This window comes from Microtus ochrogaster, unplaced genomic scaffold (assembly GCF_000317375.1).
Source record: "Microtus ochrogaster isolate Prairie Vole_2 unplaced genomic scaffold, MicOch1.0 UNK22, whole genome shotgun sequence".
Classification (NCBI taxonomy): domain Eukaryota; kingdom Metazoa; phylum Chordata; class Mammalia; order Rodentia; family Cricetidae; genus Microtus; species Microtus ochrogaster.
Genome location: NW_004949120.1, coordinates 852,271 through 869,578, shown reverse-complemented (window position 1 = coordinate 869,578; position 17,308 = coordinate 852,271). Strand labels below are relative to the sequence as shown.

The 17,308-nt window shown below is 36.1% G+C and overlaps 1 protein-coding gene across 5 annotated transcripts in view; it reads right to left on the bottom strand.

Moving 5' to 3' along the window:
* Positions 1–3,615: 3,615 nt before the first annotated feature.
* Ccdc85a (coiled-coil domain containing 85A) overlaps positions 3,616–17,308 on the bottom strand; it is a 191,062-nt gene continuing 177,369 nt past the window's right edge. Inside the window, exons 4-7 of one of the 5 annotated variants that reach the window (XM_026789560.1) lie at positions 14,746–14,880; positions 11,334–11,453; positions 8,136–8,234; positions 3,616–4,385 (exon numbers count right to left, since the gene is read on the bottom strand). In XM_026789560.1, coding sequence (XP_026645361.1) covers positions 4,296–4,385; positions 8,136–8,234; positions 11,334–11,453; positions 14,746–14,880 — 444 coding nt within the window. In that variant the 3' untranslated portion in view covers positions 3,616–4,295. The remainder of the gene's footprint in view (positions 4,386–8,135; positions 8,235–11,333; positions 11,454–14,745; positions 14,881–17,308) is intronic. The other 4 variants (XM_013353998.2, XM_005367724.3, XM_005367725.2 and 1 more) reach the window with 4 other exon arrangements.

The following is a 17,308-nucleotide window of genomic DNA, read 5'->3' as shown; positions in this document are numbered from 1 at the left end:
CTATGTTACCCTGGAACTCACTGAACTCAAAGACCAGCCTGACCTCTAACTCACAGATTGCCCACCTCTGCCTCTCACATGCTTGTATTAAAAGCATGTGCCACCACACTGGGCACCTACTTAGCTCTTCTAAATAAAATTAGCAATTTATTTTACTTGGTGGATATTCTTTGTTCGGTTTTGTTTCTGTATAGTTGACTCTTCTCTCCAATTTGTAGTCGATGATAAATGTTCAGTTTAATGCTAAACCCCTGTCTTGGCCTGTAATATTTATTCGACAATTTGAGTCTTGGGTTCACTGAGTTTTAAGAGACATAGAACTCTCTTTAATATGAAGGAAACAGTGAGACAGACTTCTGGGTAGTTTGTACCAGGGCTACTGACTTGAGTCTCAAAGGTCCATTCCCATCCAAATTATTACAATTTGAGACCTGTGTCCTCATTCTTTATACTCTATACTGGGAGAAACCATCTCTGTTTTTCTTTTTCTGGTCCAGTGAATGCATTGTTATAGGCAGAACTCAAAGTGGCTGGCTATTGTCCCTTGCCCCAGGGTCCCACAATACACATATCAACCATTACTTTCTTTAGAACACCTTTCTTTGTCAAAAGTAGCCTCTATCATGGATGCTGAGTTGTAGACTTTTTTCCTCATTCAGATCTAGTTGTCTTTCTTATGGGACTTAATACTAGTCTCTGTGCCACGGAGCATATTATTTCATCTGCTGTAGTGTGATCATGGATTTATTAAAATGGCTTTTAAACCATTTTAAGGTCTGAGCAAAAGAGGAACCAATAACAGGTTCTGCCATCATGAATTAAAAATATTTAACATGATGTTTTTCCCCCAGAGACATGAATAGAATTACAATAGCAGATCTTATCTTAAAATAATAATATTCATTGATAGGAATCAGAAATAAGACTCTTGTGACTATAATAAAGTTACCATATAAGATTTGTAGGTTGAATGATATATAAAAATTAAAATGTGATAGTATATAATTGTGCAGCCATAAAGTCCTCATTAAGAATATCATTATGTTATAGTAGGTAGACAGACACTTATGTTCTGATGCTTTTCTTTGCCAGCCCAACGCTACTACCATATCCTATATGTTTAGGCTTCTGTGTCCCAGTGAAATTATATTATTCTTCATGTACTATCTATTGAACATGATACTCAGCACACACAGTAAGACCCTTAAAATGATTCAGCATTGTAAGTGTTATTTCTTGTCAGTGTGTAGGGGTATTGAGACTCAGTAAAGTTCTTCAAACTCACAGAACTAATTATATTCAAATTCTGAATTTGTATGTTCAACATTGGCCCATCTAAAGTCAAACACTGTTTATTCTGATCTTTAGTGGGTCTACAGATTTTAACACAGATTTGACCAATGCAGCTATTCTCTCTTCTCTAGCAGATATTTATTTCTTCCTTATCTGAGGATGAACCTAAGAGATTGCTGTTTTTAAAGACAAAAATTATGTCTGGAAATCTCATATTGTTCAGACAAATATGCTGTCTTAAAATCAGTAGAGAAGTTTGATTCTTTAGAAATCAATATATGATTTCTTCACAGTTGTCTTGATCTTGTTGGTGATCCTCTTTGATAAACTAGTTTATAGGAAGTTTTACAGGAGTGAATGCCAAGATTTACTAGTTTCTCCATTAGGTTGAGAGAGGATGCAGCAGCAAGAAGCTTATTACAGCATGCAGAGTCTGAGAACTCTGGAAGGCACTCGGGGGCTCTTTCTTCAGATCAAGTGAAATGGATGTGTAAGACAATCCTATTTTAGGTATCCAGGATAATGGGAGCTCCTGCTGACACTGCAGATATATTCATCCCTGCATGTCTTCACATCCCAAGAGCCATGAGTTGAGCACCAACGCTTTATGGCAGTGGTAGGCATTCACAAAGTGTTCACTGAACTAAGGGGCAATCATCACCAATTGAACTTTCGAACTGTCACAAGAGATAGTCTGAATTTCTACTGGGCTTTCAGCATGTGCTAAAAATGAGAAAGGCATTCATTAGGAGTCAGATTGTGATTGTCAGTCTATCAGTTGCACTTCAGCTAAAGGTAATATCGAGATACGTATATGGCCTTTGTTGCAGGAATAAGGTTAGATAGCAAATTTATAAAAATGAGCTTTTAAGTGCGACTCGTGGTCAATGTACTCTGCTGTTTAAAACTTGAGTAATGCTCAGTTTAGGAAGCCTTATTTTGCCATCTTCTGAGAAGTCTTGTGTACCATTGTATATTTTTGCCCAAATGTGTAAAATAACTTTAATTGTTTAAAAAGCTATTTTAGTGTTTCCCTTACAAGTATGTTTATAAAGAGTGGGGATTTTAATACAAAATTTCAACTGTCACTAAATAATCATCCCAGACACTGTAATAGACAATGGTGTAAATTACGATGTCTCTAACTATTAGGTCTCTTGTTCGCATATTTAAAAATATGCCTTTTTTTCTATACTTAATCCTCTATGGTACTATTATTTCCTCAATCACACAAAGCAGAATGGTATTCATTGACAACTAGAAATCTGCTCCATTAAAGAGAAACATTTCAAGACAGACAACAGTACTGTGAGATTAAATAATTTATTACTGTTGCTAGGATGAACACATATACTTAATACTCAATTTTATGTGGAACTTTAAAAAAATAGTTTTAATACAGTATCAAAATTTACAGAAGTATTTTGTCAAAAGGCCAGAGTCCTTTGTATCTGCTACCGCAGGCTCCGCTGCAAGCACAAAGCATGTTTAAATGTCTTCCGATTGTAGGAGGACAACAATCAAGGGATGCCTCTATGAGGGAAGGTGTACACAGAGCAAACAATTTTCTCTTAGACACTAAACAAATAACATTTTAAAGGAAGAGTCTTAAATTATAACCATTATGGTAATTGGAAATATCCTTCTATAGTAAATGAATTTGTATGTATTTTCAGAAAAAATATTTTAGAAAAGTATTTCAGAGGGCAGTTATTAAAATCATAATTATACTTTTTTACCACAACAAAATTCTTTCTCATCCCCCTGCCAATAATCATTAATATGGTACACAAGACCATCTAAAAATAACAAAGAATTTTGACTGAATCAAATCATAAGTTCAGAAGATACCCAGGAATTGTTGCATCCCTACTTTTATAATCTTAAACTATAGTAAAAACAGCATTCTGTCACAGGCCTCTTGCACATTCATACAAGAAACTATCATTGCGTTTAGATAAACACAAAATATCTATCACTGCATTTCCAGTACACACATTCTAATATTATATATGTATACCAAAAATAAGAAACCTAAGCAAAGCTAGCACAGCTCAAGCGATCTGAACAGGAGCTTTTAGCCTCAGTAATGGACATGCGTTAATTTCATAAAACATTAGATAGCTGCAGTAAATAGGCAAAGAAAGCTTTTGTTTCATAAGTTCAGTGCAATATTTTAAATTTTACATAAAGTTTATTAAATATACAGCATGTCTAGAAACTAAATTGTAGAAATAGACAATCTCACAACTCGAAACACTTAGAAAAATTACATTTGTTTCCTTGTTAGTTGACATTGGTATGCTGAATATATATGAAGGGTGGTGTGTCCCTAAGACCTGCCTCTATAAACAACCCATCAAAATTAGAATATCTATTCTGACCAACTGAAAAAAATGATACTCTCTGATAAGCACTCTAAAATTCCTACTACCTTTCTAGCTGGTAAAATAATTTGTGATATTTTAGCACCTCGAAGTTCAAAACAGAAATCAAATATTATCTTGCATCCAACTAATTATGCATTAGGAAGCAAACTTTCCTCAATCGAAATACAAGAGGGAGCTTCCCAACCTAGTCTTGTATGCTGGAAAATACCTCTTCCACACAGTACAAAAGTCTCCCACTATTAGATACAATAAACCACCTCTATCAAAGCCATGGAGGCGCTACTGGACTCATCCAACCATGCAGACTACCCAATGTGTCAATCATAGATGTGGAGAGCTGAAAACATTTCAGTTGTCATGAAAGTATTGATATGAAAACAATGGTTTTCTGAAGCTACCTTGAGACTGCTGTGAACACAAAAGTGAGGAATATAGCACGTATTAGCTTTATGAGGGAAGCTGCACTGAAGGGTTTAGAGGGGAGATATGTGCAATGTACAATCACTCCGTGTGATGCCGTGAGTCCCATTTTGTAGGGATCGACGTTTTTCTCTCTTTCTTCTTTTCTTTATTTTCTGGTAGTGATGATTTCATGTTTGAAGGAAGTGCTTCTCACATGGGCCCTTTGTACTGGTTTCCTGACAAATGTTGCCTAATTCCAGGACATGAGCCTGCAGCATCTCCAAGTTTCCTCCACACAACCTTTAAAGAAAAAAAAAAAGAAATAAGCATCTTATGTGCTGTCTTACAGAAACAGCTGCATGAGTTTCAGGGGGACTGGGAGAGGACCAAAGATAGGTGCAAAGACAAGACAAACTCCACACGAATGGGTTCAAACACAAAGTAAAGCATGGTGATGAGAAATTCTAGAACACAGGGACTTTTCTAGAGCTAGGATGCTACACCTCACCTGCCAGCATCCAGAGCTGACATTATAGAACGACTTGACAACTCCCCCTAGCTATCTGAGTGGTCCTCAACTCTGGCAGAGAAGAGCACTGGTATCTGTATTTTTATTTAAAGTTCCCAAAGTGATTTAAATGTGCATATAGAATAAAGAGCCCTTGGTTAAAAGAGCAGACTGGTTCCTCTAGCATATATCTATAACAAAAGAAACAAAATGTCTAATTCATTTAGAAAAGAGAATTTGCATTCTTGAGCCACATTAAGTCCTAATATTCTAATTTTGGTTTCCTGGTTTTTGCAAAGTAGAATATGTGGTTGTCATGAATTTCAGGTAATAAGCTACTGGGGAATTCTCTCATTTCCAGAACAGAAAGCAACTAAACATGGTGTTAAGGAAATTCAGAAATGACTGAAAGAAATACAATTCCAACCTGTTAAAACATGGGCCATTTTTAATAGATATTAGAAAATGGGTAATACTAAGAATAACATGAGTATTAAATCATTGAGGTCAGCAAAAATTCCAATAGACAAGTACTAACTGGAATAAGCAGATGCATGTATACACACAGTGTGCATATAATACCATAATACCTAGACTATTCACTGTGAGGACTGTGTTACCCTGATGAATTTCACACAAATTTATGGTGCTCTAGAATGAACACAAAACCAGTAGTTCATTAGCAACAGAAAGACTATCTCTTTTTATTTTGCTTTCAATTAGAAATAGATTCACTAGGGACAATGACTACCATCTACAGTGATACACAGAGACTTCTGCTTTTCTTCGTTTCCAAGACAGTGGGATTAGGAGAGTCACCACTGCATAGGGAAATAACATATTACACTTAAGGGTAATTTTGGATATGGCCTTTAAATACAGGGAATAGAATTTTATAGCAATGGACAGCTTCAGCCATACAGAGGAAGCCAAGAAAGTCTCAAAAGATGCCATGCATTTACCCTATCCAGCCCATAAATGGAATCAATTCTACCCAGAATATTTGAATATCTGGTTTGGAAGCAAGGGATCTATCTGAAGTCCACAGAATAACTGCAGATGTAAGAACACTGGCTGTTGCAACTCAAAAGTGCAACTCTTCTTTAGTTACTGAATTGTAGAACAAGTGGATCACACCCAGGTATTACAATGAGGTGAAAGGAAACTCCTACTGAAGGCAGAACTCTGGAATAAAGCAATGACACTAAGGGGGTACTACATTAATGAGAAACAGAACAGGGCTGTACACAGAGTGGGACTGAGATGACCAAGTATCTCAATTGTCATTGGAAGATTTCAGACAGGCCTAAAATGACAAGGTTACTAAAGATGATGGTTACAGTTCTCAGATGGCAGTATGTTTTTCCTTAGAAGAGAACCAACTAACTGTTCATTAAATAGTGTGATGGTATGTGGATAAGAGTCTTTTTGGTAAGCTGATGTCACCCACTTACATCCAGGAGGAATATCAGAAACTGAAAAAAATTCCCATTACCTTGAGTTTTTCAGAGACTTATTAAGTTTATAATATCACACACAATTCTGTGACATTATAAAATTTGTAGATCCTAAAATAGGAAGTCTTTGTAATCTTTGTTACCTACTTTCCAGAAAGATTATTTATGAAACTGCCTTGTAATCTTCTTTCCTTATTACCTACCCTTTAATTATTCTCCAGTACTTACTGTGTGCTTTTGGTGACCATGTGATTTTTTGTTGTTGCTGTTGCTTTGAGACAGGGTTTCTCTGTGTAACAGCTGAGGGCTATGCAATTTATAATGGTACTATTTAAAATTGTTTCTAAGTGAGTGTTTAAGAACCAGAGCTAAGGTTTGGTTTTCATTTTCTTTTTGTAATATAGGGACCAATGACCAACATGGACAATTAGAAAAAGAGATCTGAGAGGAACTATAAAATTAAATAAGATGGGTGAATTGAGTTTATAATCTTGTACAGTTAGAAGATCATGAGAATATAGTGTCCTTTTAAGGCAAAGAAAAAGATCAACCAAATGAAATCATCATCCCAAAACATGTTCAGGAAGTTTTCTTTATGGTGAGAGTTAAAAACAGCTGCTCCTCAAAAAAGACCTGGCTAAAACATTGACCTGTAAATTTATAGGATAAAAGTTCAAATGGAAAGATCTTAAACAAAGTTCCCTCGTCACATCAAGCAAGTAGCTTCATTTTGGGGTCTTAATCCCTTCAAATGTATAATGTGAATGTTGGGGCTCTTGGCCAAGGTGATACATCCAAATAACTTGTAACTGGTATTAAATAGATAAATCCAACTAGGGAGCTCCCCTCACTTCTAAGAGGCTACCAGAGGATGGTTTGTGCGCTTCTCTCCCAGTACTAAAGTACCTATAAACTGAATTTTACTTCCATTTTGACAGTAAATAAATGAGAAGCAATAAGATCCCTAGGCTTATGATTCAAAGCTGTAAATTTATAGGATAAATGTTCAATGGAAAGATCTTAAGCACAAGTTGAAAAGCTACAGCGGGTGAACAGTAGTATATTTAGGAAATGATATGTAGAACCATGATCATTTAAAACCAAACAACAGAGATGTAGCAAAGAAAGGTGCTTGGAAAAGATTGCAAAATGAAAGCAGCCACAACACAGGCAAGCAAGAGGTTTGAAATTTCTCACCTCAGCACATATAAAATGCCCATGGGACTTAAAGATCATTTACTGGATTCCAGAAATATCATGAGGTGGTGAACCAGACCTGAGAATATATGAACTCAATACATGTAAAGCTAAACGGGATTTCTAAACAAGTTTGCTATTCTAGGATACAAGCCTAAAATATGAGGATAAAAACACAATGCAACAGCACAAAGCCAATTAAAATTGGGGCTCAATCATGGCTTGTTATATTTAACAAATGCATTGTTCTATAATAATTCATTTACCTCTTCAAAGTGGCATGACTGTATTCTTGATTAACTAGTATGTCAACTAACAATTAAATTGTCAAGTTTTAACTAATTTCTCTAACTTTGTGGATAGATTTTTATTCATCTATCCCATTGGTGCACCTGTTTTGCCTAACCAGTGTCGAAGTTTGAGTTGGCTACCAAACGTGAAGACAATACTTAGTATGATATGAAGGGTGCATATCTCATCTATGAACCAAGAAAATATTAGCTTTTAGGAAAGTAATTGATTTGCGGGGTTGTTCATCGAAAGCTTTTCTTCCTTTTAAAATGTCTTAAATTCAATAGCTAAAGATGTTCATAGGTCATTCTGGAATGCAGAACTGACTGATCATTTCTGATCACACCCAGGGCTTCGCATGTAGTGGGCAAGCACTATATTGCCGAACCCACTGATCTTGGTGGTTTTCAGCATGACTGTATGAATATCCTCGTAATAAAGCAAATTGAAAATAAAAACAAGGGCAATTGTTTTATTTTCATGTAAAAAATGTATAGACATTTGGCCACCAATTTTCAAAGTAGATATTCTTAAAGGAATAATTGAACTGTGATAAGGCTGTAACACAGAATACACAATCAAGCACATCAGACTTACATTGCACATTTCTCTGACTATAGCTTTTTCTGTCTCACTAAGGTCATGGTCATACTCTTTACCCTGTTGACGGTCTATAGTTTCCTGAACATCCAAGACCTGGATTTGTTGAAAAAGAAAAGCAAATTTCACATGGGGAAAATCTATCAGTTTATGATAACAGCATCAAGGACCTCAGCTTTGTCAAATCTTAAGTTTTCTCCCATATCAGAATAGGTTCATATATGGCAAAATCTTTTTTTTTTTTAAATCTGAAACCTGGAATGTGTTCTGTTGATTTATTTGAAGTGGCTGTTCAAAGCAATTTATTATATCACTTATAGTCAATTAAATTCACTAATGTCTAAAATAATTAGGTGCAGTTAGTTTAGTCATTAAGATATCTAATAGTGTGAGTCATTTAGGGTATAGTCAATAACTCTTGCTCCAATGCAACAGTGAATACAATTAATTATATGCCAAATGGTCCAAGTGATGTGTAGCCAAGGCCTATAGAAAAGATGGCCACAAAAGAATATGCATATGAAGTATGCAGATGAACACTATGGGTTCAGTGTTCTTGCCTGGTCTAGTGCCAAAGAAAGGAGTGTGGGGACAGATCTTAAAGAGAAATGCTGCATGACTTCTTATACTGAAAATATCCAAGCAACGCTTCGATATTTTTTCATTTGAGTAAAGTGTGCTTTAGCTGTTTTTTAAACATGTTTGTTGGCCTATGTTTCTACTTCTCTAAAATGTCCCTAAATAGGCCAAATATATTGCTTTTTAAATGCCAACATTTTCATGTAGTAACAGCCTGTGGTACAGAAGGATTCCATTTGTCACTGTTGGAGTGGTTTGCAAGCCAAAGCGTTGACATGGCATAAAAATTAATCCTTATTCTGCCGCATCCACCCCGGACTAGGACTTACTAAATAGCTTATTTTTATTGTCATCATGGTCAGGAAGGCCACAACTAAGGGGGTATCCCAATAATTAGAACCATGAATAATTAGGGCCTCCATGTCAAGTTCATAAACACTGAGACTAAGTTTAATTTTGTAATAGTCTTAATCAAAATCTCCTTCTCATTATCACCATACTGATTCCAACACTTTCTTTGAAATTCTTGATACTAGCCTTATAACCATTCTTTACATACTGAGATGAAATCACTTCAGCCTGAAAATGTAAAGATCCCTTTGAACATCTGCCTACACATTCAATTTGTAATACACCTCAAAACAGCGTGTACTTCAAATCAGTTCATCTCTCCTAAATTAAGCTGCAATTAATAGCAATCTTATACTTTAGAGCCAGGGAAATATACTTTTATTAAAATGGACCAGCTTCTCTCACAGATTTATTACATTTCCCAACAAAACAGGCCCCAGTGTTCATTAAAGCCTGGGTGTTTTCTTTCAAATGTATCAAAAGGGAGGAACAGAATCATTTTCTATTGTCATATTATTTTACATACTGATCTTATGAGGTATTTTCCAAGGTATATGTCTGCACGTACTTCTCCTGACACGTAAAGTTCCAGTAGTGAGCACTTTAGATATTTCAGATCTTCTAAAGATTTCTGCCTGCTTAGTCTCACCACCCACCCACGAAGGAAACCATGTGTTTCCTGGTAAACACACCCTATCTCCAGACAACATTGTACACAGAAATTAGAGACTCATTTCATAGGAAATTAAGGGTCCTTTTCTTGCCATTCCTGTCCTTCTAGGCCACACTCAAAGTTCCACTGAGAAGTTAGGAGATTTCAGTGTGTTTCACTGTGTGCATTGAATTTAAATGTCACAGTTGACATTCAAAAAGGCAGCAGGTTGAAATGGCTTTCAAAGAGTTTGAGTAACAGGGCAAGGTGTTGCTTTTGGAAATTTTGCAAGAAAAAAAAATCTGAACTGCTATAAAGTTGAAGCTGATCTGTGGGTCTTTTGCAGTTCTAAAATGCTTTCAGAGTGCTGGTGCTTAATTCACCCTAAAGCTCAACTAGAGAGGAAAGTCCTGATCAGCCACTAAGCCCACTTCTGCCAGAGGCAGAGAAGGGCCCTAAAACCTTGCTGTTACTTTTCACCTGTTCCACTCAGTTTGCGGGTTGTGTTTTCTCCTAAAGCAGGAGTCTAGTGCACTGACAGTAGCCACCAGCGTGGTGCTTTTACTTGTTCTCATCTGCAATTAGTACGTTTGAGGAACATGAATTCATTTTCTATTAACCAAAGCAAAATATACTGAGAGCTAAATCTCTCATTGAAGTTAAATCACAAAAATCAAAGTGTGTCTTTGAAATTTTCATTAATTTATCTACATACCAGGCTTTGGCATACTCTCAAAAAGGTCAACTGTAGTCTGATGGTAAGTCGGAATGATTTTAAGTAAGTAAAATAATTTTAAGAAGAGTTAGAAAGCTTATATGACAAAAGTTAACCTTAAGCCCTCTAATTGCTTTATGGTTCAGATAAGGTTGGTTAAAACTGTTCAAAATATGAGCTTATCTGAAGGACAGTATTTCATAGTAAATATATGCGTTCTTAAGGTGATTTCTATTGCCTGCATAAAAATCACTTTATAATCTTAGGTAATCATTTAAATTACTTAATACTAATTTTAATTGTAATACTTAATTATCTTATTTACTAGAAAACAGCACTAGTTAATGAAATAAATTATTAATTTTGCCCAAATTTTCATTGTCACCATTGAATTTGAAGTAAAAGTCAAAACTAGAGACCATTTATTTTTTCTAATGTACCTATTAAGGAACAGTAACTGGGATTTAAAGACTTAATTAGACTTAATAGAAGAATAGTCACTGAATAATAACCATGTAGTAACTTCAACTGCCTTTCTCACATTGACATTCTTACTAATGCCATATGTGTGGTGACATCTATGCCATAAGCATTGCACAGAGAAACCCTGCAACAATATTTTCACAAGGATATGCATGCACAACAGACTTCAGTTTCAATGCAGATAGAAACGTATCACATTACTCAAGCAGAATAACAAAAGTAGATATTTAACCTTGCACACTCAAGCCCATTGTCAGTTCACAAATTAAAATCACACAGATTAAAAAGTTACACCGAAAAAGAGGGTTAAAAATAAAGTATCTATGGTTACAGCAAGACTGAGGACTGCCAGACTACAGCAAACAAACCACAACACAACTGAGGTTCTGGAGAAATGGTTGCACACATTGGTTACCTTAAGAGAATGTACCACAGGTTCAGGCTGCTGAGAAGATGTGGTATGTCCACTGAAGCTAGCTGGAGAGTTGGGGGAACTGTTACTCCCTTCAGCCCCTGATGACAACCTAAAAGAACCCTTAGTAGAAAACCAACAACTTTGTTATTAAAACAAAAGTCGTTTATAACCATACAGATGCCATTAAATTTGCAGTTTCGCTATCAAATGAGCAATAGCCATTTTATTATTTTTTTCTATCACCTCCCCCTCAATTTTCTTAGCCTATCTAAGACATGCTCATTCTATTCATTGCAATACACTAATACTTGAGTGATGCGAAAACAGAAACCATCCCCATAAGCGTCTGGATGCCATGACCAGTTTACCAAAGAGTGCAATACCCAGAATGGCCATTAAAAAACATTTCAAGACTGATGTTTGAAACTTAAAGACCTGAAGAGCAAGGAATTCATGAGTTACTCCACAACAAAGTGAAACACATTTACTCAGCAGGTCAAATGTCAGAGTTCATAGGTCTCAGGAAAACACTAACACATAACACTGTTACACTGGAGAAATTGTGTCTCTTGAAAAAAACCTTGTTGAGGGGAAGGTTTATAATAACAGAACATTTTTAAAAAGGCTTTGCTTGCTAAACATTTCATCAAGCAGGTATTCATTTCCTAGCCTCTGTTAAAATGAAAACCAAAATATATACAAGTTACATATTTGTTAATTAATTATTCTTCAGCTCAGTGGGTGAGAAATGAGTAATTAAACCTGTGTGAGCCAGAGTCACCTAGGACATCCTCTCAGGGGTCTGAAGGTTTTCTGAATATTGATTGAGGAAAGGCTAATAATGGATCAACAAGGAAAAAGAGAGCAACAATTATCTTCTCTTAGGAAAGTAGCAAGGGGAAATTTCCAAACCTGTATTTTTGTGGCGCATTTCATTCTTAAGAAACCTGAAGAATTTTAATTTCTGCCCATCAAAAAAAAAAAAAAACCCTACAGATTTAGCCACAGCTAATAGATTAATCAGTGATGTTAGTTGGTCTTGTTTAAAAAAAAACAATCTTCCTAAGTAGTAGGAACCACTGAAGGTGCAATGTAAATTCATAAAGGGAGAGACCAACAGTGTTGGGACATTAGATTAAAACAACCACAGGAGATTGTCCATGGTGAACATTTTCAGGGAGTGGAGGCCAAGATGCACACAGCAGTAGTCATAGTTACAGGCCAAATGCATCCAATGCAATTCACATAAAATTTAACAACCCGTAAAATTTGGAATATTACATCCCTTCTCTTGTTGCTGTCATTACCTTCCATACCATAGCTCAAGGCTCTACATTACTTCCAACAAGTCTATGAAGGATAAGCTACAAAACTATACAATCTAACTGCTCCTGCCGCCCACCCAAACTAACTGCCAGGAAGAGGTTGAGGTCCAATGAGACATTGTTATACTTCTTTAGCTTCTCTACTTGGTTGCTACAAAGTCTTACATTAAAAGCAGATAAAGAAATAGGTTTATTAAATATAAAATCCCCCCAAACCTCATGAAAATTAAATTATTAAGTTTGCCTTTTCTGGGTTTGTAAATTAAATCAGACATAATAACACTGATATGCATAATAACAAGGCAATTTCCTGAGATTTAATGATAGTTGGAAAACAGATCTTTATAACTCCCTAAACTGTATACAAATTTTTTCTTTAGATTAAGTGATTCCAAACTGGATGAGTGGCAATGAAACTCTTCTTCCTGAGTGACATGTTTGTCTGCAGTTCTCCCCCCGCTGGTATCATCCTAGCAACTCTTCCAGAAAAACACGATTAGGGTGTGTGATTCAGCTCGCCTTCCATTTGGAACAGTGCACTATTCTGCTTGGTGATCTGAGACACAAGACAATAAATATTGCCATGTGTGTGACTATCCTGCCATTTCCTTTCTTAACCCCCTTCTATGCACAGATTCTCTTTCCACGTTTAGCCAATAGACAGGTACTTTAGGAATGGCATGCTTGGGTAGGGATTCCCTGTTTTTAAAAACAATTTGACTTAATAAAGATTTGAAAGTCAACGTTAATATTGTCTCTAAACCTAATCATCTGGGCCAGCTGGGATTGCTTGAACTTAGAAAGAGTCCTCTACTTATCATAGCTATTAAGAAATAAACATGTAAACACTTTTATTAATTTCCTTTTGGTGGGTTTTTTTTTTGACAGGTTTTCTCTGTGTAGCTTTGGCTGTCCTGGAACTCTCTCTGTTGAGCAGGCTGGCCTCAAACTTGCAGAGATCTGTCTGTCTCTGACTACTGAGTATTGGATTAAAGGTATGTACCACTACCACCTGACTTATTAGTTTTCTTTGAAAATGATTACAATAAGCTCTCACTTGTAGTATTTATTAGGGGAAAAATTATTATCTTTCAAAACTTTAACTTTAAATTAGCTTTGAGGGCATGTATTAGTAATCATCCAGAAGGATCAAGGTGTGTTCCCTCCCTCTCTCCATCATTCCCCAAATATTATGCGTGTGTGTGTGTGTGTGTGTGTGTGTGTGTGTGTGTGTGTGTGTGTGTGTGTGTGTATTAAGTCTCTCTGTTTTGGACGCCCAAAAGTAAGCAAATACATGGTAAAGATTAATACCAAATGTACTAAATGGCCTTTCAGATTGTAACACTAGAATCCAGCGTCTCACTCTGGCTCCTTTAACACAGTAGAAGTTCAGCTATTTAAATGCTTCTGAGGAATTTGGAGAATTACGTAGGCTCTTTCAGTATGTACTCTCAGATGACTTATATATTTTGGCTAAACTAGTTTTTAATGTCCTACTGAGGAGAATGCAGTACAACAAATAATACTGAAGCGTCTCTCAGAGCTTGTTTCAATAAGATTAAGGTCTCTTACTTAAACTATACAAGACTGGCTCTGAAAACAAGGAATTTAAAGGTAGAAAGACTTAAGAAAATAGGACATATGATTTGATCTTGAATTGCTTGCGTTAACCACATATGAAGAAATGCTGCAAACACATACAATATGCAAAAACCTCCAGTCACCAGTGCATGGGCAAGGGATAATTTTCTAGACTGCCTGGACGCACCTGGACTTTCATTTCTTTTTCCTGAAGGCATTTTTGTCTTTTTGTGTAGCTGTGCTTGATCAGCCTTGACTCCTGGCTCAGAATAAACTAAGACAACTGGAAAGAGGTAAAAGATTATACTCCTGCCTCCTGGCCCCTCCGCACACAGCAACTTCCCTCCATGTAAATAGTCATCATCTACCCCCTCCCCATACAGCCATCTTCCTCCATGTGTACAAACATCATCTACCCATTGCCCCAATTGTAGAGATTCCTCTAGCCACAGAGGCCATCTGGTTATACACAAGCAAATACAGACAACTGGCTCATCTTCACTCACCGGGAGAGAGGGCAGGCATCGTCCTATTCCTCGGCACCCTTGCCACCACTGCAAGACCCGCTGGGCTCTGGGCCCCCAGCCTTTCTCCATATTTGAGCTGTTTCTAGTTGGAGGTTGACTTCTATTCTGGGTGGCCTTATATTTGGAACAATATGGTACAATCACTCAGAAAAATACTCTTTCCCAAGACTCAAGAAAGCAGACAGAATAAGAAGCTTAATGAGATGAAGCACAATGACCACAATGGCAAGCTATAGCATGCACCTGGATCTGGGGGAAGTTCAAGGTGACAATCAGAAGTTTATGTTGAAACTAATAGTGATGTCACTTAGGCAATAATAACTGCACCCTCAAGCTATCAAAAGGAGATGATAAAGGTGAAATTAAAGAAAAGTACTTAAAGATATTTAAGTGATGTCATTTCACAGATTTCACTTATTAGGAACAAAATTATCACAAATCTTCCAGATATATAAACTGTGGAACTTCTGAATTTAACAGAAATTATTAGTAATATAGTTTAAAGCAAAACGAATGCTTAGTAACAAATACAAATTGGAAATTAAACTGATAAGATGTTAAATTCTAAACAAAAACTGCTGCATAGGAAAATTATAAAGTCCTAAGAGGCATTAAAGTAACTTTTTAATGCCAAATTTCTATTAGGTAAGAAATGTTTAAATTTCTATACTAATTGATAGTAGGAATAATACAAATTAACAAATGAAAATTCTAAAAATAAGTTTCCTGAAATTGCAGATTTTCTGCATGACCAACCTGTATAAATATATAAAAAAATGATCAGAAGCAAATGAACTTATTAGAACACGGTGTCTTTTTCTTCCTAAAGGTACTATGTCCAAAGGAAAAATAACCAAACGTCCCCCCAATAGTACCATTCTAGACATGAGGAGGTGAATTCTGAGAGATTGGAACTGGGAATAAAATGTTTTAGTTCTCTATTGTAAGGCTGAGGTCTCATGATCTTTCCCCATCCACTCTGCCTGTCTACTATACCAACAATTGGTCTTCCACTACCTGAAAACATACATATGAGTAACATTATACCGACTGACCATGGTATATTTAGGAACATATACATGTATACATATATGCATGTAACAAAACCTAATGAAAAGAGGCCATGAATTTGAAAGAAAACAAGGAGTATATGAGAGAGTTTGAACAGAAAAAGGGTAAGGGGGAAGTAATGTAATTATACCCTCAAAAGTAAAAGGAATTTTACAAAATACTTTAGTTTTCATTTCCATTTCCTGAAAGCTAGTGCTTTGGTATCATTCTCACTGTAACTTTATGGGACAATAGAGGAAAATACACCATGGTCTTAAGTCAAAGACAGCAATGGTCTACAGTAGATGATCCCCAGACCCTGGACTCAGTCTGTGACGTCAACACCAGGGACACATGTCAAGTCGCACACACTCCGCTCTCCATATGTACCAGGAAATTCTACACTCGCTTCAGCGTGCAATACCAATGTGAGAATAATTCTTTTGTTACTTATCTCATATGTAGACATCTAACTCATTTGATTATCAAAAGAATTATATCCATCAGTTTATAAAATGGTTGATAGCTTTAATTTTACCTCCCACCCACACTAATCAGTTCTATTTCTGAGAGGATCATTAAATATAAATGCAAATTTTATAGATATTTTTCCAAGTCATCTGGACTTGGTGATTTCCATAACTTAGACATCTCTCAGACCTTAAATTTTTTAGTTCCAGCTAAGTAAGTAAATCATGCAGGGCTAAAGTTATTTTCATTCTTCCTTCATGATGCCAAATCCTGGCGTTTGTGCTTTATAGTAAAATGTTACCTTATCCATGTAATCTATAATAGAATCTCTAACTTGATGATGATATTTTAAGGAACCCATTTTACGGAGAAAAAGGTGCCTCTGGAGAATCATAATTCTTGATTTGTTAACTTATGGCAACACCTATTTTAGAATTTAGGTCTCTGAAAAATTACATTCTGGGACAGCTACAGCCTTTTGCCCTTCACTCACATCAACAAGGAATCTCAGCCTTTTGCCAGCATATCCACCATAGAAGTTTCTCAAGACAACTTCACAAAACAGAAGAGGTCTTCAGCATTTCCACTTCTGAAATTATTGCCAGCAACATGGTCATCAACTGCCCCATACAGTAATAATTATCCTCCAGCAATCGGGCTATCATTAAATTGATGTAATTTTTGAAATTTAAAAATGTATTCTTTTCCTACATAATCTTTAATGTAATTTCTATGTATGGTTCTGCAACATGAGTCAATAAAAAAGTGAATATTCATAAAAAGAGGAAAGAAAATGGGTGAGAGTCATACTAAAAATTATTCTTCTTAAGTTTCAATAGAAGAGGTGATTTGCTTTTATTCTCTCAAACCCTAGGCATTTCTGAAAGGGACAGAGTACAGAAAATAAGATGCTTTCGAAATTGGTGATAAAGGAGAAGTTAAAATTAAGACCTAAGAGGAAGACAAAAGGGACTGTCTAGGGCGTACCCCTATAATGCCAGGGACTGTCTAGGGCGTACCC